The sequence below is a fragment of the Anolis sagrei genome, chromosome 3, assembly GCF_037176765.1.
Source record: "Anolis sagrei isolate rAnoSag1 chromosome 3, rAnoSag1.mat, whole genome shotgun sequence".
NCBI classification, from domain to species: Eukaryota; Metazoa; Chordata; class Lepidosauria; order Squamata; family Dactyloidae; genus Anolis; species Anolis sagrei.
In genome coordinates this window covers 23,612,656-23,632,630 of record NC_090023.1, presented here as the reverse complement: position 1 = coordinate 23,632,630, position 19,975 = coordinate 23,612,656, and the positions used below count along the sequence as shown (strand labels likewise).

Here is a 19,975-nt window from a genome sequence, read left to right as displayed (position 1 = left end):
TTTCCTTTTAACCTTAAAAACAAATAATGCAGTCATGTTAATCCACATTTTGAAAATCCATGATGTTTTCATATAGCTGTAACAGATATACATAGCTAAACTACAGAAGCAGAATTCTAAATAATCCCTGAGCAACCTATTAAACAACAGCAAAGATTGTTGACTTCAACGATTACAAAGCATCTCTGATATGATTCCCGAGTGATGCATGGGGCTATGAGCTCCATTCCATTCTGGTATTCAGAGCAAATTCCTAGGCTCAGATTTTTTTTTTTTTTTTTTTAGCTTTTTAGTACATATCTTTTGCATCATTTTCAGGTTGGACAATTTTGACAATCTAGTAAAAAAAAAAAACCCGACACTGATCTTTCAAACATGAAGTCTGTTCATCCCTGAATTAGCCAATTTGTTCTAAATGTATGCTATTCAAGTATTATGTTTATATCACCTGAAGAGAGCAAGCTGTTAACCATCTCAAGAAATGTGGGCTGGACAAATTGATAGTCCTCAAGTAGCAACACAACATGCTGTGCTTCAATTCCTGTGAGCTGCATTACCTAGAAATGAAAAGCAATTTCTTTTGGTTCCATAATACAGTGTATAAATGCACATCCTTCAGCTCTGAGTTAAGAAATAATGCAGTATACAAATGCATATTTTTCATCTCTAATTAAAGTCATACCTCTCGCTTGTGAAATATACAATTTTTGCCAAGTTTTATACTTCACCTGGTTGTACTGATGTAACAGAAACTTAATTACTAAACGATGTGAAATGTTAAAGATCTCAAATCAGGCCTTTTCTTCAAAGTTTGAATCACATGGTTCTTGTTCAGAAACAAGTTTTTATTTATTTACGGTATTTATACCCCACCCTTCCCACCCTGAAGGGGACTCAGAGCGGCTTATAGAATACACATACGACAAACATTCAATGCTGATTATACAATTAACAAGGACAGACAACACAAACAGAGGTAAAGGCAAATTTCCTATCTTATTTCTGGCATCTCAGAGGCTGTGCTCGCCTCCAGCCATGGGGGGTGGGGGGTGTCTATCTTCCATGCCAAGGAGCTTTCCTCCAATTGATGTCCTTAAGGGTGCCTTTATTACCTCCTTGCTAAAAGCGGTACCTATTCTATCTACTTGCATTTCTGCCTTTGACCTGCTAGGTGGGAAGGTGAGCTGGGTGTTCCCTCTGATCTGGGCTCGAACTGTCAACCTTTCAATCTGCAGGATTTTTCTGCAGAGATTTAGCCTGCTGTGCTAAGCCCAGCCCCTTAGTATCAAGCTAAAAAATGTTTATGAACACAACCAAGTGTATGAAGCTACATAAAATTTATAAACAATCCAATATAGCATATTCTTGGATCCTAAATAGTGTAAATCATTTATGTACTACAACTTACATGTTTGAGATCATTTTTGAATTGTTTCGTTTCATAGCCTCTGGAAATCTTGGGAGTTATCAGAACTGCCCCGTGCATGTGGCTCACTAAAGATGTCACAGTTCGGCGGCCCACTCCACTATGCCCTGCTAACAAAAGGGACCCTCCAGGAAAACTCAGGACTCTGTCGATTCTGGATACATAATCAAGGACCTCTGGGAAAAGCAACATTTCTATTTCACGGTTATCTCGCCCATAGTGAATAATGCCCTAAAGGAAGTGATAAGTTAACAAATGTAAATAGCAATGAAATACAATAATAGGAAACAATTTAGAAATCATTCTTACATGTGTGCCCTTCTAATGCATGTGGCCTTTTAAAGTTGATGATGGAAGTTAAAGTCCTCAGAGTACTGTGAACTGCACTAGCAAGGGATCTTCGCACACATATCCATCATGACTATCTTTAACTACCAGTGTGGGGGTTTTTTGTGTGGGGGGGGGGGAATGGCAGAATGATGGGAGTTGTAGTTTGCGTACATCCTTATGAATTTCTAATGAGACCATTCATAAATTCCAAAACTATACAAATAATATTTCTACTATTTGTCCTTACAAAATCTCAAACCCAGGTATTGCCAGGTACCTGAACTAGTAGTCCATAAAAAGTGGAATTGTGTGCTTCTGTCAAGATAGAGAATATGCTGACGACAGCACTGCTGATGGTTGAGTCTCCTATGTCAGACTTTTGCTGAGGAGCCAGATTAAATGTACCAAATATGCTACTGGGTAGAAGCAATAAAGGAGGGAGACACTAGTAGAGCATCTTTAAGAGACAACAGCAGTAGTACTTTCAACCTAAAAGAGTGATTAGTATGCTGAAGGGGGAACCAGTAATCTGGATATCCTTCGTCAAGAAATGTTCACCATGAGACAGTGGGGAAAGGCGTATTTTTTTAAAAAGGTTTTTGCCTTAGTTTTTATGAAGAAATTTGTGAGTATATGAGTAGTGTCTACAAAAGACTTAAAACAGACTCAGCAAGATCTGAATTTCCAGTAGCCAAAGTAAGTGAGGATTGTTCCTTGCACTTGATGCTTCATATCCCAAAGATTCTCATCCCTCTTTAACAGATGTGCTCTCTTTCCAAGACAACAATCATGGAATCTTTTTCTAGCCATTAAGTCTATGGCAAATATGTTCTGAACACATACTAGTGTTTTGACATACCTTTCTGATGACGTCTTTCAAGTCTGCTGAGTGAAGTTTACCAAGTGGCCTTCCATGGGGTGGCAATGTTTGTCCTGGTGCCATAACAGTTCCCAATTCATGACGAGCTCCCCATGTTACATAAAAACTATCTGTGAAAATGCAATGAAAGTGAGAAGAATTGTTGATATTCTGAAACAACTACAGCAAAACCTAGGCTAGTGATGGTGAACCTTTTAGAGACAGAGTGCCCAAACAGAGGGGGGGGGGGGGTGGCACTTGGGGGGGGGGGTTAGTGAGCGTAGGGGGAGGTGACAGCAGGTGAGCAACAAATGAGTAAAGGGGGCATGCAAGTGAAGGAGCAAACTGAGGGGTAATGACTCGCATGTCAGAAGAGAGGGTGCTGAGTGTCTCTTCTGGCACACGTGCCATAGGTTCTCTACTACCACTGACCCAGACCATTTAATTTTATATTACCTGCCATATTGTCCAAAACATCAGATCCCCAATCTCCTTGGAAGACTTTCATTAAAATATTATCGAACGCATAAAGTTCCTTGGTTCCAACAATTTTGTCACGGAAGAGACGGCGCGCCTCATAAGCAACAATTTCCAATACAGTATCTATAGTGTTTGTTGAAGCCCCTGCAAAATACATGTTGATAAAAGGAAATTATAAGTTATAGCACTCAAATGCAAAACATCTATATTTCTACATACAGAAAAGAGCCAATGTTGTATATGATTTGAACACTGGACTAGGATTAGGTTCAAATTTTCACTCATTCACAGAAACCCACTGGGTGACCTTAGGCAACTCACACTTTCTCATCCTCAGAAGAAGAAAAAGGCAAATCTTGTCTGAACAGATCTTTTAAAAAAAACAGTGTGATGGGTTTGCCTTGGGACTGCATCAGTCAAAAATGACTTGAAGGCACACAACAAACTACATGGACAAAATTATAAATAAAGCTACATACCAGAGGGAGGCCATCAAAAGGCAGCAGAGACAAGAAAAAATAAAGAATGAATATGCAGTTTTAAGATAACATTTAAAGGAGAGGGGCAGCTGTTTTGGGCAATCTACACCAATGTATGAAAAAAAACCCAATACATTGTGTCTTTTTAAAATAAAACTATGCATTTTTTCAGGTGTCATACAGAATCAAGGATTTGGAAGAGACTCTAAGGGACATCTAATCCAAGCTATTCCTAGTGCAGAATTCCACAGATAAACATCCCTAGGAGACTGTTGTTGAACTTTGATTTTAAAGTTTCCAATTAAGATTTTACCACTTTCTCAGATAATTGATTCCACTGTCAGCTCTTACCATCTGGATGCCCTGTCTAATATTTAGTCTGACTAACCTTTCTTGTGATTTGATTGCATTTAATCTTTTTTTCTAATCACAAACTATGCCACTCCTTTCAATGAGTCAGGGACCAGTGCTAGGTTTACAGTTTCTTAGAAATTCACCACAAACCAGCAGTATACAGCGCATGGAACAAGAGCAGCAAACGAATCACCACTCTGAATAGACCTACTTAGCAAACTGGTACAGAAACTGTAAAAGCAGCTCAGTAATTTGTGACAGCAGGGTAGGAAGGAAGGAATACTTTGATGATTTAACATACATAGTAAATTGGCATTACTCACCTCCTGCTAAATCATATCTGAACAAGCCTAGAACCCACTGAGTAAGAATGCAGGGTGTAAAGAGGTAGTGACTGTGGTCATCAACTGTGAATTTGGCACGAATCTAGAAAACAGAGGCTGTCAATACTACAGGTTTAATCAAACTTTTCATTTTAGCAATATATTCTCCTACAAGACATGTGTGCAAAAACTTACATGTAGTGTAATGCTTTGTATGTTTACTCAAAAGTAGGCATTACAATAAGGATAAGGAATCTTATTCAATCTTTCAGGGATTATATCAATTTTGGGCATGACCGATACTTTGGTAAATGTTATTGATTAGAAAGAAACCTGTTGAATTGGAAATTATTATCCTGAAAATAGAATCGTAAATATTTTCAACAAGTTGTTGATATTGGAACATGAAGATTTATTTATTAATTTATTTATTTACAACATTTCTATGCTGCCCTTCTCACCCCAAAGGGGACTCTCAAGCAAGTCTAATATTGCCTATTAGCAGAATTTTTTCTGTAAATTGTCCTTGGTGGTTTGAAGGATCTTCAATTTAAAACACTGGTACTTCACAAAACATTTGTAAAAATGAAGTCTTTGGGTGCATCCAGACAGCACATATAGTGCATGCCTTCCCACGTTTTCCACTGGGGTGTCCAGATGACGCTTCAGGGAAAAACAAATGCTTTTGGCACAAAGCGGGAAAGCCCTGCTTTGTTCCGAGGTAATTTGTCTGCTGGAAAGACCCGTGTTTTTCCAGGTGCGAGAGCTGTGTAGATGGGACCGGGGCACGCACTGCGCAACTTCCGGTGTCCACCTCCTGGGTCGTACCAATGATGTATCAAGAGAAGGGGGGGGGGGAGGAAATTTAATTGGCATGTCATTGGTACAACCCAGGAGAACTCCAGAGAAGGAGAAATGGCAGCCGAGTGAGTTATTTTCCTTTTTAAAAGGCTTTTTATAGGGGTTTTCTTTCATGTCATGGTGCCCTGCTGGAAAGCCCAGCAGGGCATATGGACACCCTCCCCTAGAAAAGCACACACTTTCTAGGGAGGGAGGTGGACTTCAATGCGGGTTTAACTGAGTTTTTAAAACGTGATTGCACTTGCATTAATGAGCTGTGTGGAACAGCCCTGTGTCTAGAGCACCACAACTATATAGAGTAACACACCGCCTATAAGACCAATTTGCACAAGATGCTGAATCTCACTGCAAACTATCTCATACTACTTCTTGTTTCCTACAATCAATGATGAATGTTATCTGCCCTTTGATGACTTTGCAAGCAGAATCTCATAACCTTGCATCATCATTACCCTTAAGAACCACTGATTTCCAGAAAGGACCAACGTGCATTAACTTTCCCTCTACAGAAAATGCTTGAATTTAAATTGTTCACACTTCTGAGTGATGATCTATAATTGACTGATCACCACCTTAATCTATGCAGAATAGAAAGCTTCAGGAGCAGGATCAATGACAGAAGGGCAAGATCTTTCCTTAAAACCAAACAAGAATGTGCAGTCACTGGCTTGGAGGCAACAGTGGTCCATGGACTACACTTTGAATAGCAATGTTTTAGATCAAAATCATTTATACCTGTTCATATACTTGCACCATAGATCCTGCCAACTGATGAATTTTTGCTAAGGAACCCCAAGCAGGATGATCCTTTAAGTTCTTGTGCAGAACAGGTTCTAAATACGCACTATAAATTGTTTGTAGTTGATCTCTCTCTGGGTAACTAGAAAACAGATATATTTAATATCAGTTATTCTTTCACAATCATTTAAACTTCGTTTGCTACATTTACTTATACATACAAGAAGTACTATCTGAGCTAAACAGATCAAAGCTAAAACAGCGTTTGGCTTATCTGAGTAAATTTTTATTTCAAAGAATGGTCTAATACTTGCTTTAAGAATAACAAAGTTTGCCAGATTATTAGTATGGATTCTGGAACCAAACACTCATTGCACAACAAATGCGTACTTTCTGCTGTATCTGTTTCTACTTTATAAACTGCCTTGAAGCTCAATGCAAAATTAAAGTGTAAGAATAAGAATGACCAAGAAGATACTTACTCAATTGCACAAAGACGAACAATAGAGGTAAACCTGGAGGTGAGTTTATGCTTTCCCAAAGTTCCTCCAGCAGACATAGAAGCCACAATCTGGATGTTTTCTAATCCAACCCATTCAAGATTTTCATCATAAAATCCCTGATATGTAAGCACCTAGTGGGGGTGAGATAAAAGAACAACCAAAAATATGGAATCCTGCCAAAGGCATAATTTCTAAAATGTATGTATGTATTTTATTTATTTATTTACAGTATTTGTACATGTAATTTTATTATTCCTTTTACACACGATGCATCCATGAAGGTTTCCCACGTATTTGGTGGCCCTACTCCCACCTCCTCCTGCTACTCCTGAGACTTGTGTCTTTCCCATGTATTTGGTGGTCTTACCTCCACCTCCTCCTGCTACTACTGAGACTCGTGTTGCACTGAGTCAACAACTGTCAACATCCGAATCTAAGCCTAAAATATCTGAAATAGCCAATCCAAAGCTTCAACCAAAAGGGAGAATTCAAGCTGAAGTCAAACCAACTGGAGTCAAAGCCAAAAAGGATTGTTCAAAGCTCCCAAAAAAAAGTACCTACTGATGATGCTACTTCAGAAGACAAAAAGGAACCAAGGCTTTATGTAGGAAGTGTGAACATTAAACAAGTGGGGAATAGGAAGGGATAATACCAAAATGCATCTGGTCTACAAGCTTCCAAGATACACTGAGCCCACTTGTGAGCATCATAGAGGACCGAAACAAGAAACTTTAAATCATATTCGGTTATCATCAAAACTGAATTCTATTTACCTGTTGCAGGAAAGCCACAAGTGTGCTAGTTCCCCATTTATCAGGCTTGGGTAAATTGATATCCTTTAAGTATAAAACCAGCCTTTCACAATCCTTCGGCCTGTACACTCGCCCCACATTGGTGCTGATCACTAAGCAGGTTTGGCTTAATTTTTGCAGAAGATGCCGGGATGTTGTCTGCGCACTGCAGTGAACTGTGGCAATCTGAGTAGACCGAAGCTGAGAAAAGGCATATCGAAGAAGCATTCTAAACAAAGAAACAGTGAGCACTTAAAATTGTATATAGCAAGTTGAAGATAAACAGATACAATCTGTTACATCCATTGAGACAATGTTGTTGTTGTTGTTTTGTATCCCACCATTCTGCTAATAACGGGAGTTAAGGAGGTGAACAATGTATTAGCATAAATAAAAATACAGAAGAGGGGGCAAATTAACCCAGAAGCAAACTTACGAAGAAAACTTGAGTTTCAGCTAAGACTGTCAACCACATAATCTACCGCAGAAATATCACGTGACATGAAAATGAAAATTCTTACCCTTTTCCACATCCTTCAGGCCCAACAAGAAGAAATGGCTGTTTACTATCAAAGCCTAGCCATGGTTTAAAGTAATCTAAGCCTCTTTGCATATCAGGTGTTTGGATGACTGGAAGAGTCTGAATATTGCTGAAATCATCAGCAGTCAGGTTTTCAGGCTTCTTGAGCAAGTATGACATCAGACGCTGAGTATCTGGATCAAAATAGGTGTCCAGTGGTTTATTTGGATTTGGTGGAGACTCTCGTGCCCAAGTAAAAACCTTATTTAAAAAAATAAATTAAAAACATGTTTAGGACACGCAAACCGTGCACAACTCCACTTGTTGAAATCTAACCAAAGTCTAGTTCTACGGAAATCAATGCAACTAAAGACAGCAGGGAGTATTAACTTGTACCACTACTGTCTCCTGTTTAGTTGGATCCAACAATTTTTTTGCAAAAGAAAAAATGAATTCTAACAGTGATATTGACAGTAATTTGATAAAACACACCATAGGTGACAGTTTCTCCTACCCAACCTTTCTGTAATTTCTCATCCTTCTATCTGAATTTTGTAAAAAAAAAATGTTTTTGCTGGAATATAGCATGTACTTTTTCTAGTTAGGCATGCTGAAACCTTTCACAAATGAATTCCTTTTTGCATTCATAAAACTAAAATGATATTTTAATTGAATAAGGGTTTAAAAACAAACTACATTTACAAAATACAAATTAAGATGCTATGATCTTTAAGCCACTTAAAATGCTATAATCTCTAAGCTACTCTGAGTCTCCTTCAGGGTGAGAACAGTGGAGTATAACTATAGTAAATAAACAAATAACACTTCATACACCATATAAAAGCCATTTACAATTTTCCCGTACTAATAGTATTTTTCCATGCTAATTAGTCACACAAAAAACTTTGCTGCAGGTGGTATATGGATTGAACATTTAGGAAAGTTTTTAAATTATCTTTTTTTAATGCATAAAACATTTTTCAGGAATTTCATTTTTTCAGAAAATTCTCCTGAAATAATTAAGAATTTGGACAATTCATTGTATAAACAATACCTCTTTTGTAAATTCCTGCCGTGATTTCATGTTGAGATTTCCACCAAGCCCTCTTATCAGACTAATTATGAACTGCCCACGTTCTGTGCATCCGTGGAGATGAGACAGTCCGTTCATCACTGTTCCAACCAAACTTGTTTCTATCACATAGTCATTCTGTAAAATAGAGAACACAGTTAGCAAGCTGTAAAATAGTTTCCAACAACATGACAAAGTCTTCTTTTAAAATCTTGGCAAATGAAGAGCTGGAGCAATCTCAGTACTGAGAGTGAACAATCAAAAGAAGCCATACCATATCTCCAAAGATCTTCACAATTTCATCTATCAATATAGGAGATAGAAGTGAAAAGAGAATCTGCCCAATATTGATAATCATGATGATGAAATATTCCATATAAACAGAGATCTTTCCCAGTGTCGGAGGCCTTTGGGAGATTCATGGATTCATAACAAGAGCTTCCTATGACTCTAAATAGAGCTGTCAAATGGAATATATGACTAGAATAAAACCTAACATTGTCAGATTATACACAACAAAAACTTTAATTCTGTGTTACTGACCTGTTTGAGGACCCAGTTCAAAGCTTTTTCGAAATAATCTCCAATCCAGTTTTCAAGATTCTGTCTGCATTCTTCATTTTGATTTCTAAGCCAAGATTTTATCAGGGAATTCAGATCGGTATCTTCATCACTAGAATGAGAAAACAAAACAAGAATATGTTTTCAATATCCTATTTCAATAGGGCCACACGTTAAACACAGCACTATGTAGGTTTACATGATAGTATCTTCAACAATTCTCCTTATAATAGTGATCATTATTGTCTCAAAACAGGTCTGAGTGTGCAAAGTGGCTGAAAATATAACTAACCTTGGAAATATTGTTTTCTAATTGAAACAAGTGAAATCAATGAAAGCAGGCTGGAGTCAAAAATAGTCAGTAAAATTAAGTGGCCCGTAGTAGTAGTAGTAATAATATTTAGGTTTGAACTAGATTTAAATTTTAACCTGTCTTAGCATGTACAATATTGTTAGAGCAAGGGTATGCAAAGTGAATTTTACAAGAAAGAGAGCTCTAAGAATGGGTCAAAGAAAGAGGACGAGGGAGCAAAAAAGAGCGAAGAGTCAAGGAATTTGGGAAAGAGATAGTGTTGCCAAGCACCTGGACAAAAAATCTGGATGAGAGGTAAAGGGAAAGATCAAATTAACCTGACAATAATGGGAGGAGGGAAAATTGCATGGAAAATTGTTTTGAAAAAGATTGTTTTGCTTTGGAACAAAGAGGAACAAGTTGTTTAGGAACTGAAAGACACTGATTTGAAGGATGAAGTTGAGAGAGAAAAAGTGAGACAGGAAAGAAGGAAAGTTTGATTGTTTGTGTCAATTTGAGACTATAAACCCATGATGCAGGAACAGTCAAATGTGGTACTATCTTGATGCTTTCTTGGCTTGGCTTGATTGTAACCACCCCTTAGTTCTTCTGCAAAATTAGTTATTCGTTTCTAGTCTCTAATTGGAAATAGGGACTAGAAATATGTGGGCACTGTGCCTCAACAATACTGGAAAGCACAAAAACCTATAAAATGTAAAATTACCTTAGAAAAATCATTCCCATTCGAGATATTGTGGCAGGAGAAGCACAACTCAAGTCATGTGTTTCAAAGATAAAATTGACATTTGGGCCAAACTGAATTCTTTCACCACTGGGCATAGTAAGCAAACGGTTGTCATCAAGGACAGAATTCAAAGATTCGATCCACTCAGGATCAATATCACCATCACAGATTATCCACGAAGTAACATCTGTTCACAATAAATAGTAAAACATTATTTTTCATATACTAGCTGCTTTTCAGTAGAAATTCAGATTAGATTTAGTTTGCTCAATCTTAGATGGAAACAGGGACAAAAGCATCCATTTATTAGCACAGTGTACAAGTATAATGTGAAAAACAAAGAAAAATGAAAATAAAAGTTGTCTGGAAAAGAGAGAAGTCACAAATTGAAAAAGAAATGTGGATTCTTGTCTTGATCTGCTGGTACAAAGGAATTAACACACTAGCTGTGGATTACACCTTCAGCCATTCAGGGAATCCAGCACTTCTCATTATAACAACAATCATTTGTATCACTTACTATATTAGTGCTTTTAGACTGCATCTCCTTCTATGAACCAGTGTGGCCCTTGAGATCTGCTGGGAAGCCCTTCTCTCGGTCCCACCACCATCACAGACACAGTTGGTCAGGATGAGAGAGAGGGCCTTCACAGTGATGGCTCCTCAGCTCTGGAATGCCCTACCTAGAAAGATTAGATTAGCTCCAAATCTCTGAACCTTCCATTCGAGTCTAAAAACATGGCTATTTACATGGGCCTTTGACCTGGAGTAATGTACTATGGTCATTTGATGACATCAATCATTGTTAGTTTAGTTTGTGTTTGAAGAAACCCAACGACCCACAGGTATGATTGTGTTTTAGATTTTTTTTAAAAAAAGTATTTTATCAATTGACATTGTTCACTGTTTGTATTCAGTCAAATTGTATATTGTTTTGATGATATGTAATTCTATCTTATGTGTGGCACCTTGAGTCCTTTGTTAGCCGCCCTGAGTCCCTTCAGGGAGATAGTGCAGGGTATAAATAAAGATTTTATTATTATTATTATTAGTAGTAGTAGTAGTAGTAGTAGAATTACTATTATTACTATTACAAACACAATGGGACTTGCTTCTGCTAAAACATATATAGGAATGGAGAAAGAATACGTACCTGGAGGTTCTCGTACTACTTGCCGAGCACTGTTTGTCAGTACACCATCTGACCACTCTCTGGTATCCATATCAATATGACCCAGCAACTGACGGCGAGGCATAGCTTTCGGATTCATGGTATATTGTTTCACTACTTTCCCAATTTTTCCAAGTGCAGCCCTTAACATACGCCAGAGAGTTGATTTACCTGCCCCACTTGGGCCTACAATAACTACTCCCATTCTCTGACGTAGTTGTTCATACAATTCCAAAACCTTCTTAACCTTTGAAAAAAAAACCAGAAAGATTAAAAATAGTTACATGTTTAGACTACTTCCTTCACCTGAATAAGCAGCAAATACAATATTCAGAATTAGTTGCAAATAAATAACAAAAAAAATCTTATTGATTTGAATAATTTCTATCTGACAAGTATAATTCCCCCTTTATCTCTCCTTTGGCCTTTATTCTTCTCTCTAATTTTACTATTTTGCAAAACAAAAAAAATGCCACAATAAGCAATGAGATTTAATAAAATGGATAAATCTGAATGAGATTTCAGTTTTTGTCTGAATTCATGTTACTTTTACATAAATTAGATAAATCTGAATGAAATTTCAGTTTTTGTCTCAGTCCATGTTACTCTTGCATAAATTAATGGGCATAACAACATCTCTCAATAATGGAAGCAAGACTCTTATTCATAGTCCTGACTAGAGTAGACCCATTGAAACAATAGGATTTCTGCATTTGCTGATTCACATTTCAACAACTGATTCTAGCTGGAAGTAATCATTAAGATTAAGGCCAATGGAATTCTGGATTTTGAATATAGTTGTATTTGATATTTACCTGGGAAGATATGATTTCTAAATTAGCCTCTTCAAAAGCTTCTTCTAAAGCACTGTTTAGCTCAGCATAATCTACATCCTTAAAATCAATACCAGGGAAGACATCTTTTACCAATGCATCAAATCGTGCACAATCTGCAAATGTCAGTTTTGACATGGTATTAAGTCGCAAAGCTTGGACCACAATATGACTTTCATTAACTGCATGGGAGAACAGAAATGATAAAATTTAGTTGATGCTGCCTTGAAGAAGTAAGGTAAGCACATCCATGATCACAAAAGAAGCACAAACGCAACAGGAATATGGTTTGTACTGTCCTAAATTTCAAATGCAATGGAAACATGATAATGGATAAGAAGCAGATTAAGTGGAGAAGATGAACCCGCAATTGCAATGGCCACAAAATGAATACTTAAGCTCATAACCACTGCCAAAGTGATAAATCGATGAAGAGAATGTGTTATTGAAGGCTTTCATGGCCAGAATCAGTGAGTTTCTGTGTGCTTTCCAAGCTGTATTGCCATGTTCCAGAAGCATAGGAGAGAATGCTTCTACAACATGACCATAGAACCCAGAAAACTCACAGAAACCTGATTAAGAGAATCCTGTGATCTTACTAACAGTATGCTCAAAGGAACAGAAAAGGTTAACTAAGGTAACCTTAGACATCTGCTGCTTACCAAGCAAAATACAATCCACCAGTCATGTCTGGCCCACCAGCCATGACTGGAAAACCACCTGAGACTTTTATTTTTGCAAATTCCCTAAAAATGTAAAAGAAAGGGTTCTGCAACTATTTTTGATGAGAGGATATTCTGAAAAATCAGCATCAATTTTGAGAGCTTAGGAACTGAGAATGAGTATGCTTTGTACATTTAATAGATGATGAAGTACAGAAATAGTCTTTTGTTGAATAGCTTGACTGTTTGCTAGAACATAACTTGAAGGTAATTGCATCTACTGTGCAACAAGAACACTATTCAGAAATGCACAGTATAAAAAAGAATTGTTTATGTGGCAATATTGCAGTTTTAATTCATAAGGTGCATTTTTACTTTATGACAATCACAAAAGTTTAGTGTCAGATGAACTGCCCACTCTTCTTAAGAAGATACTAACTATGAGAACCATTCATGTTATATTTGCTTTTCAAATGATTCTCACAAAATTGTTGTCGTCATCATCATAATTGTAGATTTTACATACTAGTTCAAACTATGGTGACCGAAAAGCATGTTTGTGTGTATGTGTGTGTGTTTGTATAATTACCTTTCTCTTTTATTCCATTTTTTTTCAGCTGACGAAGAAGATTACCGCATCCTCTCAGAACAGTCTTCAGCGCACGCAAGCCCCAATCATAATGCTGTTGAGGTGTCATGAGCTCCCTGAATTTTTAAAATAGTTATTTTAAATGTTTCTTCTATTACATTTTTGGTATTAGAATAATTTGTTCTAGTACTTATGATGATTCAATAAATCCTATTATCATACTGACTCAGGCCCCATCTACACTGACTATTGAATGAAGTTTCAAAGCCGTATTGAAGAAAGTAGTTTTACTGTGCAGAAGCTTACAAAGAAAATCCTGGAACCCATTTGAGTCCTGGATGGTGACTACACAAGCCAGAAACGCTTTCTTTCAAACGCTTTTGTGGAAGCTTGTCACCTGGCTGCTGCAGTTCAAACCAAATGGTAGCATTTTCCAATAGTTTCATAAGCATTTGTGATTCCACTCTATTGTTCCATATATAATTTCATCAGAACAGACCAAAATAGGCATCCTACTATATGATTCATTTTAATCTTGTTACATCTAAAACCACCTCCTTTATTTATTATTAGCACATCTAAACACTTTTTAAACATCTCTGAAGGAAGAGAGATTTTGAAAATGTGTGGTTCCTTTACCTACACATTCTCCAAAACCATGGCTATTTAAACTTTAGAGCCATACTAGTGTGTCAAATAGATCTGTAGACTGTGTCATATAAGATAGTGAGCAATATTTTCATTTCTGATGGAATCTCATCCGTCACCCATCTTACTTTGGCATTTTCACCCATGGCCTTTGTTCTTTTCTTGGTTCACCTCTCTGCTATTGATTTAGAATCTGGATAGATCTTACAGAAAATATCGTTTGGAATAAAGCAACTAAATATGTAAGGGGCTCTTGAATAGATCTAAATTAGATAAACAATATCATCAAATAACAATGTCAAATTAATCAGGATATCATGAAATTTCAAATAATAACTGGTGAAATGTGGAGCATGGGGATCCATAGCAACAGATCAACAAGATTTGATTCTTCATTCTAGGATTCCACTGAGAATATATAAAATCTTTTCCTTCATACATTTACTCCCAGTATTCTAACAGAAGTTCATAGACATGCTTCCATTTCGATCCTTATAGGTAAGAAGGAAAATAAGACTGAGGGAGAGTAGCTTGCTTGGAACATCCGACAGATAGGGTGTTCCAAGCTACCCTACAGATAGTAGCTTGCTTGGAACACCCGACATCGCATAATATCTTAGAGACCGCCTCATTCCTTTTTTCCCATCAGTGGTTACCTCGATCCACCCAAGAAAATCTCCTATACATACCAGGCCCTAGGGAGGTACACCTGGAAGCTACATGGCATAGAGCTTTTTTGATCTATGCTCCAATTCTGTGGAACTCATTGCCTCCATACATTAGAGCAATGTCGGAGTTGTGACCTTTTGTAAAGGCGCTCAAGACTTGGCTGTTTGGTTGTGCATTTAAGCAAAGTGATCAGATCTAATTTGCCAAATAGTCACTGTTGTATGTTTTTATGCTGAATGTTTTTATATTGTGTAAATGCTATTTTAAGTTGCTTGGAGCACCTTGGTGGAGAGCGACTAATTAAGAAATAAAGTGAAGTGAAGTGAAGATAGTGTCCAGTCTAACATTTGAATCAGGATGTTACCATTCTTGTTCTTAATGATACCATACATTAGTTAAAACCACAGTAAAATGTTATGCAGGCATGATTTTTACCGTTTTAGTATTAAGCATAGCACCGCAAAGAGATAGGACACAATTCATATAATTCTTGGCATTATCCAGAGAATGTCTATTTCCTAAAAGAAAGATGAGACGGAATAGAGACATGCAAATGAAAAAGATGTATTTATGACCACTTACCTTGCTAAATTAAAAATGTCTACTAATTTTCTTCCCAGAGGTTTAGCATCTTTAAAACCTTCTGAATACAAAATAACTTCTGCAATGAGCTCATTATCAGGACGGGTCATAGCAACAGGCCTAAAAAGTTGTTTGAGATTGTCAGGCAATTTCTGTCTGCCTCCATAGCCCTTTCCAGCAGGGTTCATGGTGATAAAAATTCCGGAGTTATGATCCATATCAATCTGGCATTAAAAAAGCAATGCATTTTAACAAGATTTAACAAGAGTTGTATTCAACTTATGAGAACACCAGCTAAGTACTTGTAAGCATTTGAGATACTTATGAAACAATTATACATCCTTAGAACTATTAGATAAACTAGACATTTTCTCAAGAGATACTCTACATTCCAGATACCATATTTCATTGCATAATAGTCACCATCGCATAATAGTTGCATCCCCTTATCAGGGTCCCGTTTTTGGTATTTTATGATTACTCGCATAATAGTCACACCCATTATTTAGACCACCTCACCACTGTAAAAGGCCTAGCTTGCCAATCTGTACGCTCACATATTCACTCACTTATCCATCTGCTCCCTTCATGTACTCACACTCTTGCTTGCTTTCGCCCATCTGCCCACCCCTTGCCCACACACACCTCCCCTTGCCCACACATCCATCCCACCTACTCACTCATGCACTCACATGTTCATCCATCCACTCGCTCATAAAGAGGTGCTCCTGTAAGGACATACAAGTGAGTGAGTGTATGCTTGAGTGGGTGGATGGATAGGTAGATAGATGGGTGGATGGATGAATGAGAGAGAAGATGTAAAAGGCCTAGCTTACCTATCTGCATGCTCACCTATCTTCTCACCTGCCCATCTGCCCACCATTTCACTTACTCGCTCTCTTGCCTGCTTGCTTGCTTGCTTGCTCCCTCACCCTCCCATCCGCTCACCCCCTTGCCCTCACATCCATCCACCCAGCTACACACTCACTCATGCACTTGCACGCCCATCTATCCACTCTCTCATAAAGAGGTGTTCCTGGAAGGACATGCAAGTGAGTGAATGAGTGAGTGAGTGAGTGAGTGCATGCATGAGTGGGTGGATGGATGAATGGATGGATGAATAGCACTTAATCTAATATCTGATAAAGGTGGCAAGCACTTTCCATCTTACAACTCAGGACATATGCTATAAGGATACTGAAATGTTATACTCCTTTGCAAGTATTATTCTTGTTTGCAGAATATAGCCAAACACCCTGAGCCTCCAAGCATGATATAAATCATAACATGAAAAAGCACATCCTTTAATCTGTTTTGTAAGATGAAAACAAATAAAAACGATCTCTGTGTAGATTCTCCTATGCTACTTAAATACATTTCTTCTGCTCTTCCAGCATGTGATGTGTGTCATCCAACATGTGTGATAGTTTGGGACAAAAGACTGGTACTTATAGAATTTGTGGAGACAACATACCAAGTCTTTAGTGTAAAAGTTTGACCAACTGTTAATGTGAGACTGTCACAATTAAATTGAACAAATTAGGTGAATTGATAGCCTTGCTAACCATGTACCCATGTGTGCAGGGGACTCCTCTTACATAAGGCTCTCCCAAAAAGCAGACATCTGAGCTCTCCACCCTTTCAGCAAAGTAGTCTCATTGTGAGACTTTTTTCATTTTCCTAGGCTGGACAAAGGTATTTGCCAATGAAATATATTGTCTCTTTTACAGTCTTACAACACAGCAAAAGAGGACTTGAGATACTATACCTCCTTTCCAAGCAATTCACACACAGGTCGGTGTTTCTTCAGAGCATGCTGAATCGTCTGGATTTGCATAGATACAGCAGAGAGCACAGCTTCCTCCAGGCGATTAAACTCATCAAAACAGCCCCAGGCTCCACATTTCACCAAACCAACAAAGATTCTCCCCATTGATTTCACATCAATGCCCTTATAAAGTAAGTGAAAGCTGTTAGTTCAGGTAGGAAAACTTCAATGAAGATAACAGGTGAGTCCACAACCCACTTTTATTCTCATGACACACTTGTGGGGCAGGATGAAATAATATCCACAATGGCACCATATACTTGTTTCGGTTTCTCAAGTTGCTCCTGACATAACCCCCCCATATATTTGCATATTTTTTTAAACTTTATTAATTTAAGAACTTTATTGATTTAAGATCGTGCCTTTCACAACATGGTTTCAAAGAGTCTTGCAAAGCAATCAGCAAATAGAATATCTGAGTAAACTGATAAATTAGTAAAATATGAAAAAGTGATAAGGACACAAAAACATAGAAAATGAAAAACATAATATGAAAGCAAAATCAAGCATTTAGATAAAAGCAAGAAAAAGCAATTAAAAGCACATATATCTTTTTAAAATAAAAATTACAGTGAGAGAACAGGACAGCATTTGCACAGTGCTAAAACACTGGCAAATGTCTCCAGGGAGAATTTGCAGAGTTTAGGTATCCAAGCCTCAGAAAGCTTTTTTTTTCTTCTGAACTCCAAAAGTGAGAGTCCATAAAAAGGTATGTTTGAAGAACATCTCAAACAGTGAGATTTATGTTAGGCAACTCAGGCCATTTAGGGCTTCATAAAGGCTACATCCCGAAGGATGAATATTGTTAGTAGTATGTATTACTTACTTCATCGCAATTAAAAACCAAAACTTGTCTTCCAAGCAAACCTCCAAGAGCCTTTACAGATTCTGTTTTCCCAGTACCAGCAGGACCATAAGGATTTCCTCCAAGGCCCATCTTCATAGCTTGTGTAAGCGTGAGGTAACATTTGTCAGTCAGTGGTGTGTAAACAAGCTTTGGAGAATTACCCTATATACATAAAATACGAACAATATTAAATAAAATGTGATTTAAATTATATGGCAAGCTAAACATTGGCATGCAACACAGGCAATAAAATAACCAACCTCTAATTAATAAATACAAAATGTGCTTAAAATTATGGAAATGTGCAATGTCCATATTTGAACAAATTTATCTTGCAAAAGTGTTAAGTTGTTACACAATTAAGGAAGGCAAAAGTAAAGCATGAAAACAAAGCAGATTTCTTTTAAAGGTTTTTTTCCCCCCAAGACATTCAGGTGGAATAGCAGAGTTTCTACACGCACACACATGTTATTTACACATGAAGGAAACTATTTAGGCCATTGGAAAAGGGTCTTCGAAATGTAAAATCAGTACCTGATATTCATATGTGTACTGCAGTTCAGCATCCACCATTTGAATGTAACATTTTTTATCTTTAAGATAAAATCTGAGTTGTTTCTTCCAAGCCCAGTCATCTACACTGTTGGTCTGGGCCTCATTTAGTTGTTGTACGATATCAATGTTATGAATAACATCAAGAATAAGAGCTTTAAGCTTCAGCTCAAGAATTCCAGACTCTGAGGAAAAAGTAAAATTATATCATAGTAATCTTTAACAAATAGACTATCTTTATTTTTTCCCATTATATCCTTATAATTTATGATTAAGGATAAAGGATAATAAAAAAATTAAAACATTAAAACTGTAATCATGTTTTTAAAATCCTTTTAGCCATCTACTTCCAATGTGCAATTTCACATCTATCTGCCAAAGGATCACTTCACTAGCACTACTTCCCTACTTCCTCGTAATGTTCCCCCAGCAACAGCAAGAGTATCCCTCTGGGCAGCTAAACCAGGAAATCCCAAATGGATGGCCTCCCATGAGGGCCTGCCACCAGGAGCAAACCAAGAATGGACAACTTGGAAGTTCCTGAACAGACTAAGGAGTGGGCTGATCAAAAGACAACCTGGCAAAAAGGCACTACCTAGAAGAATCCTCCACCTTGTGCAACTGTGGAGCAGTTGCAACTGTGGAGTATGTATGCTTATCCACAATGTCCTGTCTCATGTATAGAAGAAGAACTGTTTAAGGCTACAGACAATGTGGTTGCTGTTTCCCCTTTTTAGTCAAAAATTATTTAACTGCTTGTGTTCCCTCTACTTTTATCAGTTTTATACTTATTTATGCAATGCTTTTGACACAAAACAAATAAAACTTCCCTACATTCTAGGCTTGAATAACTTCCAGACTCTGAGGAAAGAATACAATTATTTCAACTTCTTACCACATGCCACTGGATGTCCTTCCAAATCCTTTCAAATATCAATAGACCACAACCTGCCATACCCATTTTGCCAACTTAAATATTCCTGCCACTCCCTTTCTTATTATCAGCAATTAAAATCTCCATTCTCTAGACTGTATAGGAATTTCACATCTCCCTCATTCAGTGAAATTTGCAGTCTTAAGATACAATGGCAAACCTTTTGTTCTAAATTACCAGGTACAGGAAATGATATGCAATGACAAGTATATTATCGAAAAGGATAGAGGTTGGACAAATCACAGTAATCCGATATTACATTATACCCATATAATTAAAGTAACAAAATTATTAATGTAATGAATAACAACAAGGTGTGTTTCATA

At 37.3% G+C, this 19,975-nt stretch overlaps 1 protein-coding gene across 2 annotated transcripts in view; it reads right to left on the bottom strand.

Annotated features, from left to right (window-relative positions):
• DYNC2H1 (dynein cytoplasmic 2 heavy chain 1) overlaps positions 1 to 19,975 on the bottom strand; it is a 166,915-nt gene that overhangs the window by 106,555 nt on the left and 40,385 nt on the right. The window contains exons 33-51 of one of the 2 annotated variants that reach the window (XM_067466535.1): positions 18,698 to 18,900; positions 18,143 to 18,325; positions 17,257 to 17,439; positions 15,489 to 15,712; positions 13,590 to 13,705; positions 12,321 to 12,520; positions 11,488 to 11,752; positions 10,314 to 10,521; positions 9,280 to 9,409; positions 8,719 to 8,874; positions 7,666 to 7,925; positions 7,127 to 7,373; positions 6,333 to 6,484; positions 5,848 to 5,992; positions 4,252 to 4,354; positions 3,072 to 3,239; positions 2,616 to 2,746; positions 1,409 to 1,657; positions 449 to 557 (exon numbers count right to left, since the gene is read on the bottom strand). In XM_067466535.1, coding sequence (XP_067322636.1) covers positions 449 to 557; positions 1,409 to 1,657; positions 2,616 to 2,746; positions 3,072 to 3,239; positions 4,252 to 4,354; positions 5,848 to 5,992; positions 6,333 to 6,484; positions 7,127 to 7,373; positions 7,666 to 7,925; positions 8,719 to 8,874; positions 9,280 to 9,409; positions 10,314 to 10,521; positions 11,488 to 11,752; positions 12,321 to 12,520; positions 13,590 to 13,705; positions 15,489 to 15,712; positions 17,257 to 17,439; positions 18,143 to 18,325; positions 18,698 to 18,900 — 3,432 coding nt within the window. The remainder of the gene's footprint in view (positions 1 to 448; positions 558 to 1,408; positions 1,658 to 2,615; positions 2,747 to 3,071; positions 3,240 to 4,251; positions 4,355 to 5,847; positions 5,993 to 6,332; positions 6,485 to 7,126; positions 7,374 to 7,665; positions 7,926 to 8,718; positions 8,875 to 9,279; positions 9,410 to 10,313; positions 10,522 to 11,487; positions 11,753 to 12,320; positions 12,521 to 13,589; positions 13,706 to 15,488; positions 15,713 to 17,256; positions 17,440 to 18,142; positions 18,326 to 18,697; positions 18,901 to 19,975) is intronic. The other variant, XM_067466536.1, reaches the window with a different exon arrangement.